We start from the raw sequence: 19972 nt of genomic DNA, 5'->3' as shown, positions 1-19972 counted from the left end.
CCTGTCCACACACCATCTGAACCAGATTTGAAGGTTTGCGGAAAAGGCTTGTTTTACTGAGACAGCAGTAGTGACAGACACAGTTTAAGTGGGATGCCTGACAGTTGTTGAGTGATTTGAGTGTGTTCAGGAATGAGGTGTGTTCAGAGTGTTAGCAAATACTTTCAGCACACCAGACCGTTTTGCGGTGAACACAGGTGAAACTATGAAAAATCGAATATAAACCATAGCAGCCATTTACAGATTTGAAGGAAACGGGTGCAGTTGGTAGAACTAAGCAGGGAAATTGGAAATAAAGAGATATAAATAATTAAATTGATCAATGGAATATGTGGAATTAAAGCAAGTATATAACTTACACGTTTGCAGTTAAGATTCCAGATCTCCATTTGCATTAAGTTCATCTTTAGGCCAGCAGGTGAGTGCAGATGGGGCATGGGGTCTACAGAGATGAATTGTCCTTTGCCAGTCCCTGCAACATCTGTCTATGGCTTAATGCATTGATAAAGTAGCTAAGATGTCTGAGCTCTAGCTGGTCTGTACTAAATCACCCTCTTTAAGATCAGCCTGATCGTGCACCTCTTCTGCCCTTTGCATCATACATTCAGATGAAGCAATTGAATCGGGATTCTCTTCACCCCACCAATCCTGTGCCTTCAGGGCATCCCACATCACTAACAAAGGGGCTGCGCCCTGATTATAACATAGAATTGCACAATCTATATTTTTAACTTTTCCAGATGCTCTTCATCTTTAGGTATTTCTTTCTTGAATGTCCGAAGACCTGTAGACATTGCCTGTCAGTCCCTGCAACCAGTGTCCGCGGATCAATGCATTTTCAAAGTATCTAAGATGGCTGTGCTCTGCCTGGTGTGTGCCTAATCGCCTTCTTCACACTCTGATACCTTTGCCTTCCGTTCTGCTTTAATTGGGCAGAAGGCTAAGACAAGAGTTTTCCAGAGCAGGTTTTACTTAAGACCATTTGAAAACCAGTTCCTTGCTGCAGCTTTGGTACCACGGTGGACTCCTTTTCCACAAACCAAGGCGATAAAATGAGCGATTGCAAAACACTCAAATCGCATGTTCTGATAACTCTTAAGCCAGTTTTGTCTTGGAGCTAGCTAGGCCATCGTCTTTTGTAAGGCCCCTCTTGATTCTCACACCAAAACGTATTCACATTTAAATTATTGTTTTTTTTAACGTTTCTCTTTTATCCATTTGTAGAATCAGTGTCTTTACCTCTTTGTTTCCAAAGGGGGCAACATTGGTGCCCCCGCTGCTGCACTGCGACAATGAGGAGACTTTCCTCCAACGTAAACCATATTTCTTCCAGTAATCAATATTAATCCGTTGTAAACCAGTAGAGTAATCCAAGTAATCCCAGTTTTTTAATTCACTCCGGAGACAGCCTGATGGTACTAGAATGTTTTTTCCGCATTTTCAAATATCATATGTCGCCGAATGAGCTTAAACATTGATACGTGCTTATAACATTCCTTCGAGCCAGCACAGTAAAAGCCCAATGCATTTCAAACTCTTATAAGTTCTTCTTCAGGGGCACTGTAATGAATCAAAAAAGCTGTATAAACAATGAGACTAAAGCGCAAAATGTATACTGACCATTAAATATGATAATGTAAACACAAACCTCCCCAGAAAAAATTGCCATAACCCACCCTCTGCTGCACTCCCACAATCAGATCCCATGTATAAATAATCAAAATAATGTGAATTCCTCTCCCTAACCCTTGCGCTGTGCAGACATAAAAACACAAACGTTTCCCACTATTTCATCCTGTTTTCTTCCCCAGTGCTTATTCCAAACAGCAAAGACACGACATCGTTCAAATGCTCTCCCCTTTCCCCATGCTGTTCTAACATTCTTCAAAATACAATGAGGAAGAACTTATAAGAGTTTGAAATGCATTGGGCTTTTACTCTGCTGGCTCGAAGGAATGTTATAAGCACGTATCAATGTTTAAGCTCATTCGGCGACATATGATATTTGAAAATGCGGAATAAACATTCTAGTACCATCAGGCTGTCTCCGGAGTGAATTAAAAAACTGGGATTACTTGGATTACTCTACCGGTTTACAACGGATTAATATTGTTTACTGGAAGAAATATGGTTTACGTTGGAGGAAAGTCTCCTCATTGTCGCAGTGCAGCAGCGGGGGCACCAATGTTGCCACCTTTGAAAGCATCTTACAGATATTCTGTGGAAAGGGACGGCCACGGCGCTGTTATGCACGCATCTATTTGCAATTACAGCCACAATTTAATTAATCAGAGAAGGGAAGGTGTGCACTTACTAAAATAACTTTCTTGCTTTACCTCTTTGTTTCACATCAGTATCCCTTTGTGCCAGCATTTGTGTAGTCTTTTACAGTAGATAGAGGCATGAGTCACTATTTGATCCTCCGGCTGGGATTTGAGTTTCAATTGTTTAGGTACCAGAGACATTTTAAGGCACGGGCAAAATGGGTAATTGTCCAGGGCCCCCACCAATCAAGGGCCCCCTGGGAGACTGAACATTTTCTCCTGCTCCCTGCTGTGTAATTCTGTATCTCAACCCTTAATGTAAAATTCAATATTGTTTGGTATCACAGGACATGAATTAGAAAAAGAAAATGTGTAATAAATTCTAATGTGTTCCAAACAATGACCCCAAAATATTTCTTGCCCGATGCCCCCAAAATCCTTAAGCTGACACTGAGTAGAACATGATAATTGTAGCAAGGCAGTACCTTCTGCCCGAGTCAAGGCAGTCTTGCTAGTTGATTGATGGGACTATCTAAGTCTGAATGTGGGCGCTTGACAGCGTTAAGATTTTAGGAAGGATGTCTTAGTAGTGTTCTTTGGGCAAGGACCGGTGCACAGCAAAAGGATTCAAAGTTCTGCAGTTGTTGAATAATTCAGTACCTCAGCTTAATTATTCTTTTAAAGTTTTAACCGAATCCACAATCGAATTTACTGCTGAGTTTGTTTTAATTTCAGCATTAGCAGCAGATAAATCGAAAAGTCCCGGTTTTTGTGTAATGGCGCAGAGAATTTTAGAATATAATTGAAAGAAAGCTGTACCCACATATTTGTTATGCAATCAATAGTACTGTTATGCAGGACTCTCTGGTAATGGGGAGAGGTTTCCAGAGGCCTCTGTTGTGTATGAACACACATCTTGAAATCAGAAGACCCAACTGGGATGCAGGCTATCGGGCAAATGTTTTTTAAATCAATTCGAGTGTATTATGCATGCTCCTTTTCTGCCTAATGTAACACAGTGCATGTTTTTTAAGACTATTTTACTTTTACCAATAAACATCCTTATTGATAAAATTATGTTCTCACTTTTCATTCTGGAATTTTTTTTGTTGATGGTGACATTTTGGATAGGATGCGATGTATATATATAATTGTCTTTCTTTCATTTGATATCCTAGAATACTGTAACTGTTTAGAACCACTTTTGCTTGTGTTCAAAATGTCAACATACTAGATAATGAACGATGAACCAGGTCTTTCTGCTCAATGTGCATTCAACAGCATAACAGCCTGTGTAATTTGACTTTGCTTTGCCACATAATTTACTTCAAGCTGGTAGCACCGTTTGGTCCCTCATCACATAATTTTGGTGGCCATGTTTATAGGTGAGATATAATTTCCCATCAATAGTTTTGGGAACTGGTCACATTAACCCCATTACTTCTTTCCTTCTCCAGCCACATTTATGGTTTGTTTTCTGTTATACTGTTTGGAAACAGAGCACGAATGGTGTAAAAAATGTAAATGTTTGGGGAGTGATGAATTTGAAATGTTACTAGAACACAAATGCCTTTGAAAATACTGGTTTGTTATTCGCCATTCTGAGCTTACATATTCTCGATCCTTTGATTAAATTGATCTCATTTATGTAATGCTACCTGTTGTAAAGGGGAAGTTTTTTTTTTACTCAAGCATAGATTGAAACACTTTATGCAAATAATCTCCTGTTCCATTGCTTTTAGGACCATTGCGAATAGTATTTGAGCAATACCCTGTAAGTGGATAACCTAATGGGTTTCACCCTTTTTTCCCCCTAGATTGAAAATCATGAATTCCTAGTGAAGCCCTCCTTTGATCCTAACCTGACAGAATTGAGAGAGCAGATGGATGAACTGGAAAAGAACATGAAAGCAACTCTAAATATTGCAGCCAGAGAGCTCGGTAAAAACGTGATCATGTATTTTTTGTTTTAAGAAGATCCCTTATCAGTTTTAAAGATGGTTCAGTAGAACTTTACATTGAAAATTCATTTTTTGATTTGCATTGAACTTTTGACCCCATGCAATAAACTTGGCAATTGTTTGGCGTAGTCAATAAAGATCTGTCATGTTAATTTTGTGCAAAATCTTGCAGAATTAAAAAAATTAAGAGGCAGTGAAAAAATGTTTTGCTGTTTTAGTCCCCATAGAATTTTTTTTTTTTTTGCGCCTACAGCCAAAACCTTTGATCAAATTTATGAGAAGCGTGGCATTAAAGTTGAACTTTACACTGAAAGGGCGCTGTTATTGAGCTGGAGTAAATCCATTCAGTAGTTTTGAGATATAAACATTGAGTGGGCTTTAAAGGGTTAACACTTCCGAACTTATCCAAAATCCAAAAAAAAAAGGAATTTGATTGCTCGAGGGAACATTTTTTCCCTGGTTATCCCTTTCAGGTCTGCGGTTCCAAAGTTGGCACCACAGATTAAATTGCTCTGATTGGTTGGCTGCAAGAGAACAATTTCACTTCCATCCTTCATATCCGTGTGTGGGGCACAGTACCCAATATGGAGAAACAAAATCATAGGGGCAGGGTGCATACACTCTAACCCTCCAGGCCTTAGTGAACGCCTTTATTTTTTTTTTATTTAACCAAGTGGGACCACTTGGTTAAATAAAAAAAATAAACGAGTTGGGCTTTCAAGGCACTGCAAATTCAAAAAAGGACAAGCTTCATGCCAGAGTACAGCAAACCCATGGCAAGTTTCACCACCCATGCTTCTCCATTCAGGAATTCAGTCATGGCTTTATAGCCCTGGAAAATGAGAACTGAATCCAAGAAGCTTACCCTGATTTTCTGTTACCCAACCAGAGTTAACGGAACTCCTGGGCTGCACTGAGGCAGTGAACTCAGCCCTGGGATCTGCAAATTCTAAAACAAAAAAATTGTATTTAAAAAAAACAAGAGACCCAGACTCTGTGGTCCAACACCGATGCGTAGTGGGGGCTGGTCATACTTATTCAGTTGAAAAAATAATAAATATTAGTAATATTAGTCGATAAATAAGCAGTTCATTATATATATTCACCATAAACTATACTTGTATGTTTCTCACGATAATCCTGTTTCTACAGTGTATTTGTAAACGTTCCTGTTATAATTCCAATAAAGCTTCTCTGTGTTTAGTTTCTACTGCCTGCACCATCTTTGTGAGTGATCGCCAATTCTGTAAGATAAGCTCAATCGTGCAACACTTCTTCCCTTTTTATTGTAAATTCTGATGAAGCAATTGAATCGTGACTCCCTCCACTCTACCAAGTGTATGCCCCTAAATGTATCCCAGATCACTGACAAGTAGGCAGTGCCTTGATGTATGTTGTAGAATAATACAATCTAAATGTTTAACTTTTCCAGAAACTCCTTAGCATTTCTTTCTTAAATGTCCACTGACCTTTAGATCTTGCTGTATATCCATATATTTTCATATTAACATGACTGGATTAAGGTCTAACATCACCTTGAGATGCCATGTAACTTTGACCTCTGAATGTTCATCGTAGTGAGAAAATAACCTATTTTAAATGTTGCTTATGTGAAAGGCATTAGAATGCATATTACCTGTCTTCTAGATTATGCATGTGCCAGATATCTGCTAATTGTAATGTTGTTGCAGGGATTCTACTCAAGAACAAAACTATGCGCAGTATTATAGGACCTTGGTGTATAGGGACTGAGTCATCCTACCACCTTACTACCCATAAGCCCAGGACCGACTTGCTATAGTGCCTCAATTGCTCTCCTATTCACTCACAGAGAAACAAATGATTAGACTCTCAAATCTCTCAGGAATCGCAGTAACAAGACGCACCCTTTGGCTCGCGCTCTTGTACTTGTCCACAATAAGATCAGACAGAGACACTTAACAGTTTAAAATATTTATTTTTAACTACTGTGCCCTAACATGCAGTATATGTGCCACAACAAGCAGGAAAATGCATAGTACAAATACAGTCAGCATAGCAGCTAGTCCTTAAATCATGAAGGGAGATGTCATCATGGAAAAAGAATATAGCCCAACCTGCCTCCCCTTGCTAGGAAATAGTATTATTATATATTAGAAGATCTCTAAGGTCTGACCAGAACAAAATAACAATGGGCATTGTTGTTCAACCTTGCACATAATGTTCAGGCAAAATCCGAGGAACATGCAGAAAGTGAACACAGCGATGAGTTTGCATGTGAAAACAGCCATAGAAAATATTGCAAAAATAAAGACGTGTAATAATGTGCGCAAAGCAGCAGGCAGCCTGCGACGTGCTCATGCTAACTTAGTGAAAACGACAATGTCCCTATGGGCCACGTGACAACGTCTTTATTAGGAAATTGTACTCTTTGCTTTCCTCAATCTCTTTTTAATACCCGTTTTGTTGGTGTCCAACATACAATGTAGTATGCAGTTAAAGTTCCCAACCGCTAAGTTCTTTTATACATTTCAGGCCTATTTTTGTTAGGGTTGTATTCACACATAGAATAGACTACATGGCCTATGGCTATGTAAGGGTCATCCAGCATCCTTTTGAATCTGAGCAGGTGTATTTACCACTGTTTTAACACTTAAAAGTGCAACTTCTTTTATTGAAGCACTCTGCATGGTGTATGCTACCTTCTGAAGAACCATTAAGGAAAATACCTTTCTATCCTGAAATGCAATTTTAGTCTCCTGATGACACTGTCCGGTTTGAAGTTATCAATCTCTGGCTTGACCAACTGATCCCTTCATGCATTCAACCCTTTAATATCCGTAGAGATTATATACAGTTCCTTCTCCATGTTGGTTCAGTTATTGTTTGCATATTATATATAATTGGAATTGCATTATTTTCCCATATTGGTCCAATTCCCCTTCCCACCAATCATCCATTGGGGAAAGGCATGTCTACCTTTCCCCCAAAATCTGTACCACCAATCCTACAGGCACAAGGGGGTTTCCTCTACCCCTCTAAAGAACGCACTCCTCAACATTCTCCCCTGAACATGCATAGCTGCAAAGGATCTTAAGCAAGTACCTCTGTATGTTCTTCTTTTCCTAAATGTTATTTGCGGATTGTCCGCTTCAGTACCACAAAGAGGGAGAGAGAAACGTCTAAAAGGGACCAGAGGCTCACTTTCCCCTTACAATCTACATGCTACAATAGAGAGGTCCATTCCTTCATAAAGGGACAACTATATTCCCACTTCCAGCTTGGAGGGTTGGGAATTTCCTCCTTTGTTTTTAGGACCTTATTTCACCCACACGCTAGTTGTGTGGCATGGTTCGTCATTGGGTCCACACCTGGTGTAGTTTTATCTACTGGGTGGGGCTAAACTCCACTCTTGCAAGATTCAAAACATATAAGATCCTACTAATATGCCTAGAGACCTAAGGTTAATCGCTTTTGATGTATATATAATTTATACCATGCATACACTCCCGTATTATCCATTCATATGTTCGGGGGGGGTAGAAAGCTTGGAAATTAGCCAGCATCTCTTATACATCGTATTGAGGGACTAATATCCAGATAGGTAATCACTGGCTAGTCAGGCCCAGGTATCATATTTAGTCCTTGGGTCCCGGCTGCAATTGTGCCTAATTCCCTCCCTAAACCACAGACACAGGGATATAGTAGTCCTTTCATGAAGTGATGGACATTTCTATTGTTTGATAGAGAACGCCTATCTCTGATATGGCAGCAATAAAACCTGCGATGTATTGGGTCAAGCTGGTCAAGAATCCAAAAGTCACAATACATTTGCGTTCACTAGGACGCTTATAGATGTGATCGTTTAGGTTGAGGCAACTGACTGCCACATGTGGGGAGCTGATTAACTGAATTGCAATTGGGGGCTTATGGAGCGTCCTAGGTGATATACGATGCAACACCTTAGAACTTGTGAAAGAACGCTACTTCAGGTTTAGGTGGAAAACAAGTTCACTTCGGTAAGACCAGGTAGTATATTGGGCGTCTACCTTGAAAGTGGAGTAGGCCAAGTTTGGAAGGGCTACCTGTACTGGATTCATCCTGAATTGAAATACACAAGTTAGTTTGGGGGCTCTTCCCTATTAGGGACTATATTGCTTAGGTATGCAAGGCTCCAAAAGGGAAGTGAACTCTGGGACTACTATATTGAGGGAAGGATAATATTTTGCACCTTTTGCTTTTTTTGTCACAAAATTTGTTACTGAACATACTAGATGGCTACTACCTTTATTTAGGCTTTGTGTGATTGGCTCTGCAAGTACTGTCTTTGGACAGACGATTAAACAATTTTCAATTCTTTAGCTTCATATACTTGAGCATTCACTTTACAAGTAAGGGAGGTTTTTGGCCACAGTTAAAAGTAATCTCTGTAGTTGCTGAGATGGTCTAGCCATCTTGTGATTGTCAGTTTTTTGTACCTAGCTTTGCTAGGCTGTGACCTGTACTCTATATGCACCTGCATGTTATCACTTTTATATCAGTTGGTTACGTATTGTTAAAATGCACTAAACCTCATGAATTGAATTAAACATTTGTTGACACTACTATGCATCTAAATAACAACTGCATACTATATCTTGTAGCAGGGTAGCCATACATTAGCTATCTGAGTGTCTGTGTAACGTAATGAAGGATAGAGAAATGTTACGTTGAGTTATAACTAATGTCATTTTAATAAAATTAACGAGATGCCTTTTTAACAATGTCTACATGTAGTTTGTTGATGCCCTTGACTCTTTTAAGTTAGAACTGATGCCAGTTTTAATAGAATTAATTAGATTTAATGCCAACCTATATCCACAGATGCAGTTAATTGATACTTATTACCTTTTTGGGCAGATTATGTTCGTCAATTTTATATAAAGTATTAACTGATGAATTATGTGTTATATGGATTGTATTTGTAGATGTATTTTAAGCTTAATTAATGTATAATAAATGTATCATATTCCCGCTGCTGCTGCCCTTGCAGCCTCTCCCCCCCGGTCGGCCCCTCTCTCGCTTCCCAGCTTCTCGTCGCTCCCCCTCCCCTTTTTAATGGCGGCCGCTGCGGAGGAGCGCGAGTAAGACCCTTGAGGTCTACTCTCTCCCCAGCAGCTCCGCTTGCTCAGCCACCTGCTCTCAGACCTCTGACCTACCTCCAGACAGGTTCCATGCTGGTGCTCGCGCCTGCTGCCTGCACCGCTCCGGATTCGCCCGCTTCAGCCTGCCCATCGCTTGCCCCTCGCCTGCAGCCCCCGTAGCCTTCGCTTTAGCCACTTAATTTAATTTTCTTTACCGCCTCTGCTCCCTTCCCTGTTTTATTTTTCCTTCCCTCCTGGTCCAGCCCCCGTTCCCGCCGCTGCTGCCCTTGCGGCCCCTCCCCTGTTTGGCCATTCTCCCGCCTCCCAGCTTCTCGTCCCTCCACCCTCCCCTTTTTCATGGCGGCCGCTGTGCGGTCGCGCAAAGGAAGTGCCGCTGGCGCGCAAAGGCAGCCCGTCTGCACCCATCCCCAACCGCGCCAGAGACCCTGCCCCTAGAACCATCCACGCTGCAACACAGCTGTCTTCCTCGCACTCAACCCAGGAATGCACAGTGACTGCCAACAGGCCACGCCAAGCACAACCTATGGCCAGTTCTCCAGCTGCCACTGCCGTCAGACCTTCACCACTGCTCCGATCGCCGATGCCCTAAGATGAATCCTACTCAACGGGCGCTCTGTGCACAGACACGCCATGAAGATCTGGAACCTGCTGGACTCTCTCTCGCCTGACGTCGCTTTCTTCACGGAAACCTGGACCAGCGCCTCCTCTGCCTCGACATTGCCATCGCCATCCCGGACGGATACAAGTATCAGAGGAAAGACCGCCCCAACCACCCGGAAGGGGGTCTCTCCATTATTCACAAGAGCTCCCTCCGCCTCACCACCTCCAGCAAAACCTTCCCCTTCGCCGAACACCTGCACTTACAGATCCAGACCTGCCCCAACTCCCCACTCTGCAGCACCCTTGCCTACATACCCCCACATCGATGAACTACATACTAATCGGAGACCTGAACTTCCACCTCGACAACCCCAGCGACACCACACTCCGTGACAACCTCGCCAACATCGGACTCAAACAACTTGTTACCGCACAACACACCCTTAACCCCATCTTCGCAGGAGGAAACAGCATCCGCTTTAGCCACACCACGCAACCCCCTTGGACTGACCACCACTGTGTACACTTCCTCGTCGACAAACCTAAGGCACCCAAACCATCCCCACGCCCCCCTCGAAGGAACTGGAGTAAAGTCACTGACGAGTAACTCAACTCCACCATCATCCGAGACAGCCACACCACGGCCTCCGAAGCCAACCTCGCAGCCAGGGAGTTCCACATTTGGATCACTAACTGCGCGGACAAGCTCGCCCGATACGCAACCCAGACAAACAGTGCCCCAGGAAAGCCGCCTGGTTCGCCACCGACCTGCAGACGCCTGGAAAAGAACTGGAGAAACAGCAAGACACCCAGAAACTACACCACCTACGAGGACTCCATGACAGACTACCTCCAATGTAAATGTAAATGTGGGTGTACTTGTAAAGCGCATTGCGACTCAATGGAGTATCCTGGCGCTGAAGACCGCTGGGGAACCCGTCCTGGTTTTCCCTGTGAGATGGTCCCTTTCTGGGTATCTCCAAGGTGAAACCAGGCATCCCCGGCGTCTGTGGGGTGCCGTTGTAGAGATGAGGCAAGCTTAATGCCCAGAGTTGCCGAGTGTGTTCCCTGGTTAGAGTAGGCACCGAGGCGAGAATTATCGAGTCCGTTTTGACCCTGGTCCACGACCCTGCCGCGTCGGGAATTGAACCCTGGTCCCGGGCCGTTCTCTGCTTACGGGTCTGCCGCCTCTAACCAGTGAGCCACACCACTCCACCAATGAATCAGAACTAGCAAAAAGACCTTCATTCACAACATAATCCTTGCCAACTCTAGCACATTCAAGGAACACTTCTCTGTCATTTAAGAATTCATTAATCCCCGCAGCGAGGCCACGGACATCACCCCCTGCCAGAACCTCTCTCCAGCCACACCAGCCAAGGCTACCATCTCCACCGATAACGGCCGAAGAGACGCCTCGACCATGAAAGGCATCCACTCGGGCCCCCACTGACCCCTGCCCACTGCACATCTACCACAAAGCCCTCATCACGCCCAAACTACAACGCACCATTAACACCACCTTAGAAACTGGCACCTTCCCAGATGACTGGAAACTCGCAGAAGTCGGGCTCCTGCTCAAGAAGCCATCAGCAGACCCCACAGACCTCGAGAGCTACCGACCCATCCCGCTTCTCCCCTTTGCTGCTAAAGTCGCAGAGAAAACAGTTAACGCGGAACTGACTAGATTCATCGAAAACAACGCCGTCCTCAACCCGTCTCAATCTGGATTCCGAAGCAACCATAGCACAGAGACCACCATACTGGCCTCCACCGACGTCATCCGCGCCCTGCTCGACCAAGGCCACACCGCAGCCTGGATCCTGCTCGACCTATCAGCAGCATACAACACCGTCCCCATCACACACACGTGGCCAGACTACATGACACCGGCATACAAGGAACCCCCTTCGACTGGATCCTATCATTCCTCACCGGCAGAAGCCAAAGGATCAGACTGCTGCCCTTCCTCTCCGACCCCATGGCAATCACCTGCGGGGGTCCCATAGGGGTCATCACTCAGCCCGACCCTCTTCAACGTCTTCATGGTCCCCCTCGCCGCCATTGTCCGACAACACGGCTTCAGCATTGTATCCTATGCCGACGACACCCAGCTCATGCTCTTCCCCACCCAGGACCCCACCACGCCAGTCAGAAGGAATTATACAGGACGTCGCGGCCTGGATGACCAACAGCTGCCTAAACCTCAACTCTGGGAAAACAGAAGTCCTCGTCCTCTGAACCACCCCTTCAGCATGGAGGACACCTGGCGGCCCACCGCGCTCGGCAGCCCACGGACCACGCCAGAAACCTTGGCATCATACGCGACTCATCCCTCTCCATTAACCAAAAGGTCAACGCCGTAGCCTCCAGCTGCTTCAGCACCCTCTGCATCCTCCCCAAGACATTCTAATGGATACCCTCAAGGCAAGGAAGACCGTCACCCACGCACTCCTCACCAGCAGGCTGGACTATGGAAACACACTCTACGCCGGCATAAACCAGTCCCTATTCCGCAAACTCCAGATGATACAGAACACCGCCAACAGACTCGTCCTCGGCATCCCTCGACACAATCGCATCAGCCAACACCTACGGAAGCTCCACTGGCTCCCCGTGGAGAAGAGACTCACTTTCAAGATCCTCACCCATGCCTACAAATGCCTACACAACACTGGACCCAAATACCTCAACGAGAGTCGCCCCCGCGTACCCCAAAGAAACCTCCAATCTGCCAATCTCATCCTCGCCAAAACCCTGCGCATCCACAGAGCTAAAGCAGGTGCAAGGTCCTTCTCTTACATCTCAGCCAAGACCTGGAATGAGCTCCTGACAGACATCAGACTCTCCACCTCCCTGAACTCCTTCAGGAAGACCCTCAAGACCTGGCTCTTCGGCTGAACAGCACTGCGGACCCCTGCTCCGATCACCTTGAGACCCTCATGGGTGAATAGCGCCCTTACAAACCCCTGATTGATTGATTGAGATTGTTGCATTACTTTGTACTCCCTGAATCTTCAAGTTGGCCATTAACCTTTTTATTATTCTGCCTCAGCTTTTTCATAGTACCTAATCAGTGAAGAACTGAGAGGAGGCACTGATGGCAGACTTAAATAACTTTGGCATCCTCTTTTTATCATTGACCAGTTCCTTGATTCTAAAGTCTGAAAAGCAAGCCGGGATTGTGTATGGAAATACTGCATCTCCTGGCTTATAGAATGTAAAATCCGTGTGCTCTAATAATTGCGAAATGCCTTCACAAATAATTCCTTGATAACATCCACTAAGAATTGTTTGGGATGTGATTTGCCTTCTTCAGCCTCAGGGACCCCTATAAAATTCCAATTCTGCCTCCTTCAATGATTTTCTAAGGCTTTGCTCTCCCTTTGTTATTTTCTAAGCACTATAACAGTCTCTTTATATTGCTAGCTACTCTTTTCATACATGGTGGTAATTTTTGCTTCCACTGCTAAAATCCGGTCGAAGACTCTTTTCATTTTCAGATCCACTGCTTCCACCTCATCCCAGATATTTGAAACTTCCTACTCCATTTCTTTCTGAAGGGTATTCAGATTTTGGATTGAGTCTAGAATTTGCCCCCAAAAAATAGAACTATTGTCATAGCTACTAAGGCTTTGCTTAGTGCTCCTCTTGTTTTTCTTGCCTTTCTTTTCTATTATCAGTGAGAGCTTAGGCCTTACTCGCAGCTGTCCATGCTTGTTTTAAGCTAATTGTGACTCTTCTGCATAATTCTCTGCGAACAGAGTGGTTGTTAATTACTCACCTAGGTCTTTTGAAGGCTTGGCCACTTTGGTAAAGGCAAACTCGACACACCTAGCAGGGAAACATCATATCGTAGACAGAGGCTCCATCGCTGTAATGAACAGGATTTGAGGACAACAAACACCCTTGTTGTGTCTACTTAAATATATGGTATTGTTGTGAGATTAGACTACCTGTTTTCACTTGGTTTGAGGGGTTCCTGTATATTAGGGTAACCCAGTGAGCCAAGCCTATCCCCATCTCCATGCGGGACATTACAACATTGAGGCAGCCCTACTGCTAGATTTGGATTGCTTTCTCAAGATCAACTGTTATAATTGGCGCATTTGGAAATTTAACAACTTCCGTCTCGTACAAGATCCTACATAGCCTCCTGAGATTGATCCAAATTATTGTGCATTGGGATAAATCTGTTTTGATCCTTATGGCTCAAAGTGGGTAAATAAGGGTATTGGATTACATTTTGGTGAGTATTTTATAAAATGCCATATCTTTTGAGAAGCATGCTTTTTTCCAGCTTTTTTTAAAATTTCTTTGTTGAACTTTTTTTAAATAAGTCACACGAAAAGTACCCAATAGTGTACAGATCATATCAGCCGTTTTTAACTGGCTTGCAGGAGCTCAGCTTAAATGCAGTGAGGACAAGTCTGAGGTTCTCCTGTATGGGTCCTTTCCCCCCCATTTTAGGGAAGATCTCTGGCCTGTAGATTTCCCATGGCTTAACTCAGTTGGCACTCCGGTCTAGAATCTGGGGTCTGGTTTAGTCAGGACCTTCAGTTCTCTACGCAGTTAGAAAAAACTGTCCGGAGTGTGCTTTGGCACACCGAAATCACTTAGGAAATTCTTGTCAATACTGCCCAGACTGGGTAAGGAAATGGTGACTCGTGCCCTCATTTTGTCGCGTCTGGATTATGCTAACGCATTTTATATTGGCCTTCCTGGATACCAGCTGAAAAAGCTGCAAACCAATCAAAACGCAGCAGCAAGAGTGTTGCTTGGTATCCCTGGCAGATCAAGTAGAAGGCAACATCTTCGGGATCTGCATTGGCTCCCCGTGGTGCAACGTGTCCAGTTTAAGGCCCTCACCCTTGCCCACGGTGCTCTATATAAATCCGGGCCACTATATCTCAGGAGATGTTTTGAGTTCTACGTTCCCCGAAGACCACTGTGATCAGCCGCATGATGTCTTGCAGTAAAAATCCCCAGATTTCGCCTTGCATGTACGGGGGTAGGTCTCTTTCTTTTAAGGCAGCCAAAGCCTGGAACGCCCTGGCTTTTGAATTGCGAAACACTCAGGATCTCAGGCTGTTAAAAAACAGATAAAGACCTTGCTTTTTAATTAACGTACAGCTCCTCCTAGCACCTTGCTCTTTGTTTTGTACAGTTGACTTTCGCGCCGGGACACTTTTGAGTATCCGTGCATGTTATAAGTGCATTATAACATTAACATATCAGCATGGATGTACCTTCATGACAATAAAGAAGGAAAACATCCATAACACAATAATGAAACAAGGTACAGAAGCAATTCTGAAAGGAAGGTGTAAGATCTCTAGTAAGTAGAGAATATGTTCGCATTGTAGTGTGTTTGGGTACAGTCCTATTGACAATGTCTGCAGTAGGCCAAAATTCATTGAGAAGCATGCTTGACTAGAAATCCACTTTGCAATTTAATTTTCCAGCTATATGTCTAATACTGAAGTTGAACAAGTTTCAAAGATACTTTCCCTGTATTACTGTTACCATTCAAAAGTAAAATTAGAGGCTTATTATCCATGAGGTGATGACCAGAAGGTCTTAAAATATTCAGCTGCCCACATACAACTTTAGGCTTCCGGCTCAATAGTAGAGTTCCTTTGCTCTGCTTTTGAAAGAGTTCTAAAATCAAAAACAATGGTCCTGGTTTCTCTTTAACTTGTTGGTTGAATCTTGCACCAATTTCAATATTGCTGGCATCCACAGTGATTGTGCATTCTGCAGGATCATCAAATGACGATAGAGCCATTATACCAGTGATTTTAGTGTTCCCATTTCCAAACGCCTCAGTCATTTCATTAGTGCATTCAAACGCAACCTTTTTATTTTTTCCACAAATATTCGTGTGTTGCTGGTTAGTGAAGATAACTCATTAACACATTTGGAATAGTATTAACACAGGCCTAAGAAAGATGCCAACTCTTCTCTAATATTAGTCAGTGATGCATCTTGATTACTTGAGTTTAATTCTCTGAACTAAAATGCAGTGACCCTAAATATTGAAACTTCTTGCACAGAATGTGATCTCATCTAATTGGAGGGGCATACCAATTTGTTCAAATCTGTTTAACCTCTCCTCATGTTTTTCCAATGTGGGAGGGCAAATAGTTTTGTCATCCTGAAACGCTACAACCCCACTGTATTTTCTTAAAAGTTATCCATTAATCTTTAAGCATGCACAAAAAAAAATGTGCCATCTAGATTAAGGAATAGTTAGGTGGCAACAGTCTTCTAACAACTGAATCTGCTGGTATGCTGACTTTAAACCTGGAGTTGAAAAGAATGTGGCATGTCCCAAAGTGACATATGTTTCTTGGATTTTGGGAAGGGGGTGACAGTCTACAGTAATCTGTTTATTTAGATACCTAAAATCAGCTTACAATCCTAACTTTTCAGTTTTTTCCACATCACTCCATAGGCAAAACTAATTCTGAGAACTCTACAGGTTGTATAACACTTTTTGTGCACATTTCTTCTGGCATGCTGAACGAGTCTTTGGTAACAATGAGCTGTGCACTCCTTAATCAATTTTTTACAGGAATTGCTTTAAAAAAGTTAGATTTGATGTGTGAACTCTTTTATACAACCCTAGGTTTTTTCTGAAAACGTCCTTGTTATGCACTCAAATCTTAAACATACTTCAACAACTTCAGTACTTTATATTCTTTAAATGTGAATGTCATACTTAAGTTACCCTGATATGGTTAACCAGGTTCTGTCCCCTCTTAGCCAAATAGAATATGACAAGAATGTTTCTGTCCTTATTTTGAATTGAAGAAATAAAAAAGCTTATGTAAATAGGGTTACCCAAAATGAATCTTTTAACATCAGGTTTTTCTAAAATCACTTGATTCCAATTAGATTCAGAAAACGTGTCTGAAATAATTATGACTGGGAATCCTGAATACGCCAACACCTGTGTTCCAACACCATAAATTTTATTCTCGCATTCTGGAGTAACGTAAGGCTCTTCATCAACACTAATGTGGGGCAAAGTATTATAGTCTGTATATTGAGTAGTTGCGTTTTTTCTCTAGTAACCAACATATTGACACTGGAATCAACTTCATGGTTAGCCTCTTCATTCAAAACATCCATGTTCCTAATTTTAACGCAGTGAACTTACTTCATTGCTATTTCTGGAGTCTGCAGTCTCTTCATAACAACCTATAGACACCTCCACAGTTTTCACAATGTTCACCATTTGTTTCAACTAAGGGTTCTCATGTCTCACGTTGTTCCTGTTTTTTTTGTTGTTGTAATATCATGCTTCACCAAGCCCTTGGACGTTTAATCATAGCTGCAAGAGTTCTGCCTTTTCATTCTCCCTTCTCCATTTACTCCGGCCCTAGTGTATTTACCCAGATATTTACTTTATCTTTCTGTGATATCTGAGAACTTGGATGGTTTAGTTCTAATCTGCTTTAAAATGTGCCTGTGTCACCACCAGGAAGTTCACTCTCCAATCCTTTAATATCAGACCTTATGTTCTCGGAGTGATTTGAGTATAGCACCACTCTTTGTTCGACAAATGCCTCAAGTTGTGGCCTTGAAGGATTCCCGTACCATGTAGATATGTTCAACTATGCTTAATTTTCTTGCAAAGTATTCCAATATTTCAGTTTTAGATTCTTGTAGAAAGACCCCGTCTAGCAGGATCTCGAGATCAAGGCGTCAACCACTGCCAATTGGTGTGGTGCCAGGAGCTTCCATATTCAGTAGCAACTAGGAGTGGTTTGATAGTATGTGGGCTAAATGTGTAACCTCCCTGACCCATGGCATAAAATCCCACTTTATCAACCAGTATTCTAATTTTTAATACATGCCACTTACTGCTGAGTAGAATGTCCCATCAGCGCCTGACTGGTTTCTATATTTCCACACGTCCAGCAGCTTATGTTCACTCATAAAGGCCGGAAGCTGAATCGCTGCAATGGCGTGGGCCACATCAATAGGCTGGGATCTGTCAAGACAGAGCTGAAGTGTGCAGTTGAAATTACCTCCCCATAGCAAAGATTTTAGTGCTATGGCAAGAATCCTGCCCCACTGACTGTCAAAGAATCCGGGGTCATCTTCATTTGACCCATAGCATTTAATTGTAGTGATCTTTGCAGTGGTGCCAAGCTTGCCCCATAGGATAACATATCTGCAATGTTAGCCAGCGATTAAGTCAATGACCCTGAACTGCATACCCTTTTTTATAAGAATGGCTAGTCCACGGGAATAGAAAGAGTCTGAGGAGATGACATAGTAGGAAGCCCATCTAGCATCAAAGCACTTCTCTGGGCTCAGTGCGAAGTTTCTCTTGTAATAGTGCTATGTTTACAAGGTGTCTGTCAAGGTAGTCCAGAGCCTGTCTTATATTACGAGGGTTGCTAAGGCCTTGCTCATTCTATGTTATACGTTTTACAGCCGGACTGGGCTGTATCAGTCATATCGCACAGGTAGAGTTATGTCTCCACGTGTGGGCATACCACAGCTCATGTGATGATTGTGCGTCACTATTTATCCAATAGATAATAAACCTGTTTTGATGGTCACTGCATCCATTCCTCTAACATAGCACCTTCCCTCCTCAGTCCTCCCACTCTGGCAGCCCAATCCCACCAGGACATTACCCCGTCTCCCCCGCAAAATTAAACCCAGTTCAGTTAGTGAAATTTTACCCAATTAAAGTATAGCCTTGAGCATAAATAAAAGCATTAAGTAACAATAGCAGGTGTAACACCCTTGAGCGGCACCATAGAGCTGGAATAGGTTGGTGATCAAATGTTAGTTGGTAGTATTGATCAACAATCTGTCTAAGGTCTTGAATGTGTCTGGTGCTGCAGGGAAGGCACAGCAGAGCTAGGGAAGAACAGCAGAGCTTGTATGCAAGAGCCTCTCAACCCAAGGTTCAGGAAGATATTTAGGGGTGTAAACGATCATTCTCCTTTGCATTCTGGTAGTCTAAGGTCTTGAATGTGTCTGGTGCTGCAGGGAAGGCACTACAGAGCTAAGGAAGGACAGCAGAGCTTGTATGCAAGAGCCTCTCAACCAAAAGTTCAGGAAGATATTTAGGGGTGTAAACGTTCATTCTCCATTGCACTATGGCAGCGTGAGGAAAGTGTTGTCTCCCTTTAAGTCGTCTTTATGGAGTATGAAAGAAGGGTTTGGAGAAACATTATGAACCAGCAACGACATGTATAGACCAAGAAAAAGTCCTAGGGAGAGACACAGGTACTAATTATGCTCCCACTATCAAGTGTGATCAAGCAGTGTGTGTCTGTCCAATGTGATTAACTCAGATTAGACATTGTAGACCACAGTTGGGCTTAACAGTGAGGGTAGAGTATATATTCTGTGCAGACCAGTTCTAAAAAAGAAAAAAAGACTTGCTACTGGTTTGACCTCCTAGTCCGAGTCATCATGAAGAGGGATGTGTCTGACTCTTCATGAGGTCCCCTATACACCCGGCTTTCTTGAGATACCTTTTCCAGATATGTGTTGCTTATCCTTGTAGGTGACCTTCAGGCGAACGAGTAGAGCATTGCATACTGGATTGCATGTTGGATTTTCATTTTGGAAAAGTTATTTTTTGACTGGAATGGATTTTTGTCTGGCCTCCTGGGCATGCCTTAGTGAAATCTGAATAGGTTGAAATGGTTTGTCCATCAAAGGTGATGTTGCGCTTCTCTCTGGCCCGTCGGAGTATCGTAGAAGTTGAGAAGGCACACAATAGTGGAGTGCACTGGCACGCCTTTTGGTGTCCAGACCTCCAATGATCAACGCGCTTGCTCATCCATTATTATGTAGAAAAACACTTTCTGGCCGAAAGTTGTCAAAAGAAGGCATTCGACACACTTCTCCATCTTGTTTGTGTTTGCTGACTAATATGCAGATATTATTTTGGCAAGACCTCGCCTTGAAGTCCTCATTTTTTGCCACAATTACATTGTGCCTCCATGTTCAAGAGCATCCCGCTTTTTGCAGCAAGATTGCTCTC

General features: G+C 43.1%; 1 protein-coding gene across 3 annotated transcripts in view; it reads left to right on the top strand.

Annotated features, from left to right (window-relative positions):
* MSH2 (mutS homolog 2) overlaps positions 1 to 19972 on the top strand; it is a 799418-nt gene that overhangs the window by 420293 nt on the left and 359153 nt on the right. For all 3 annotated transcript variants that reach the window (XM_078649651.1, XM_078649652.1, XM_078649653.1), the window contains one exon: positions 4082 to 4205. In XM_078649651.1, coding sequence (XP_078505777.1) covers positions 4082 to 4205 — 124 coding nt within the window. The remainder of the gene's footprint in view (positions 1 to 4081; positions 4206 to 19972) is intronic.

The sequence above is a fragment of the Lissotriton helveticus genome, chromosome 6 (assembly GCF_964261635.1).
Source record: "Lissotriton helveticus chromosome 6, aLisHel1.1, whole genome shotgun sequence".
Lineage (NCBI taxonomy): Eukaryota > Metazoa > Chordata > Amphibia > Caudata > Salamandridae > Lissotriton > Lissotriton helveticus.
Note: the sequence above shows the minus strand (reverse complement) of the source record. Positions and strands in the feature narration are given on the sequence as shown.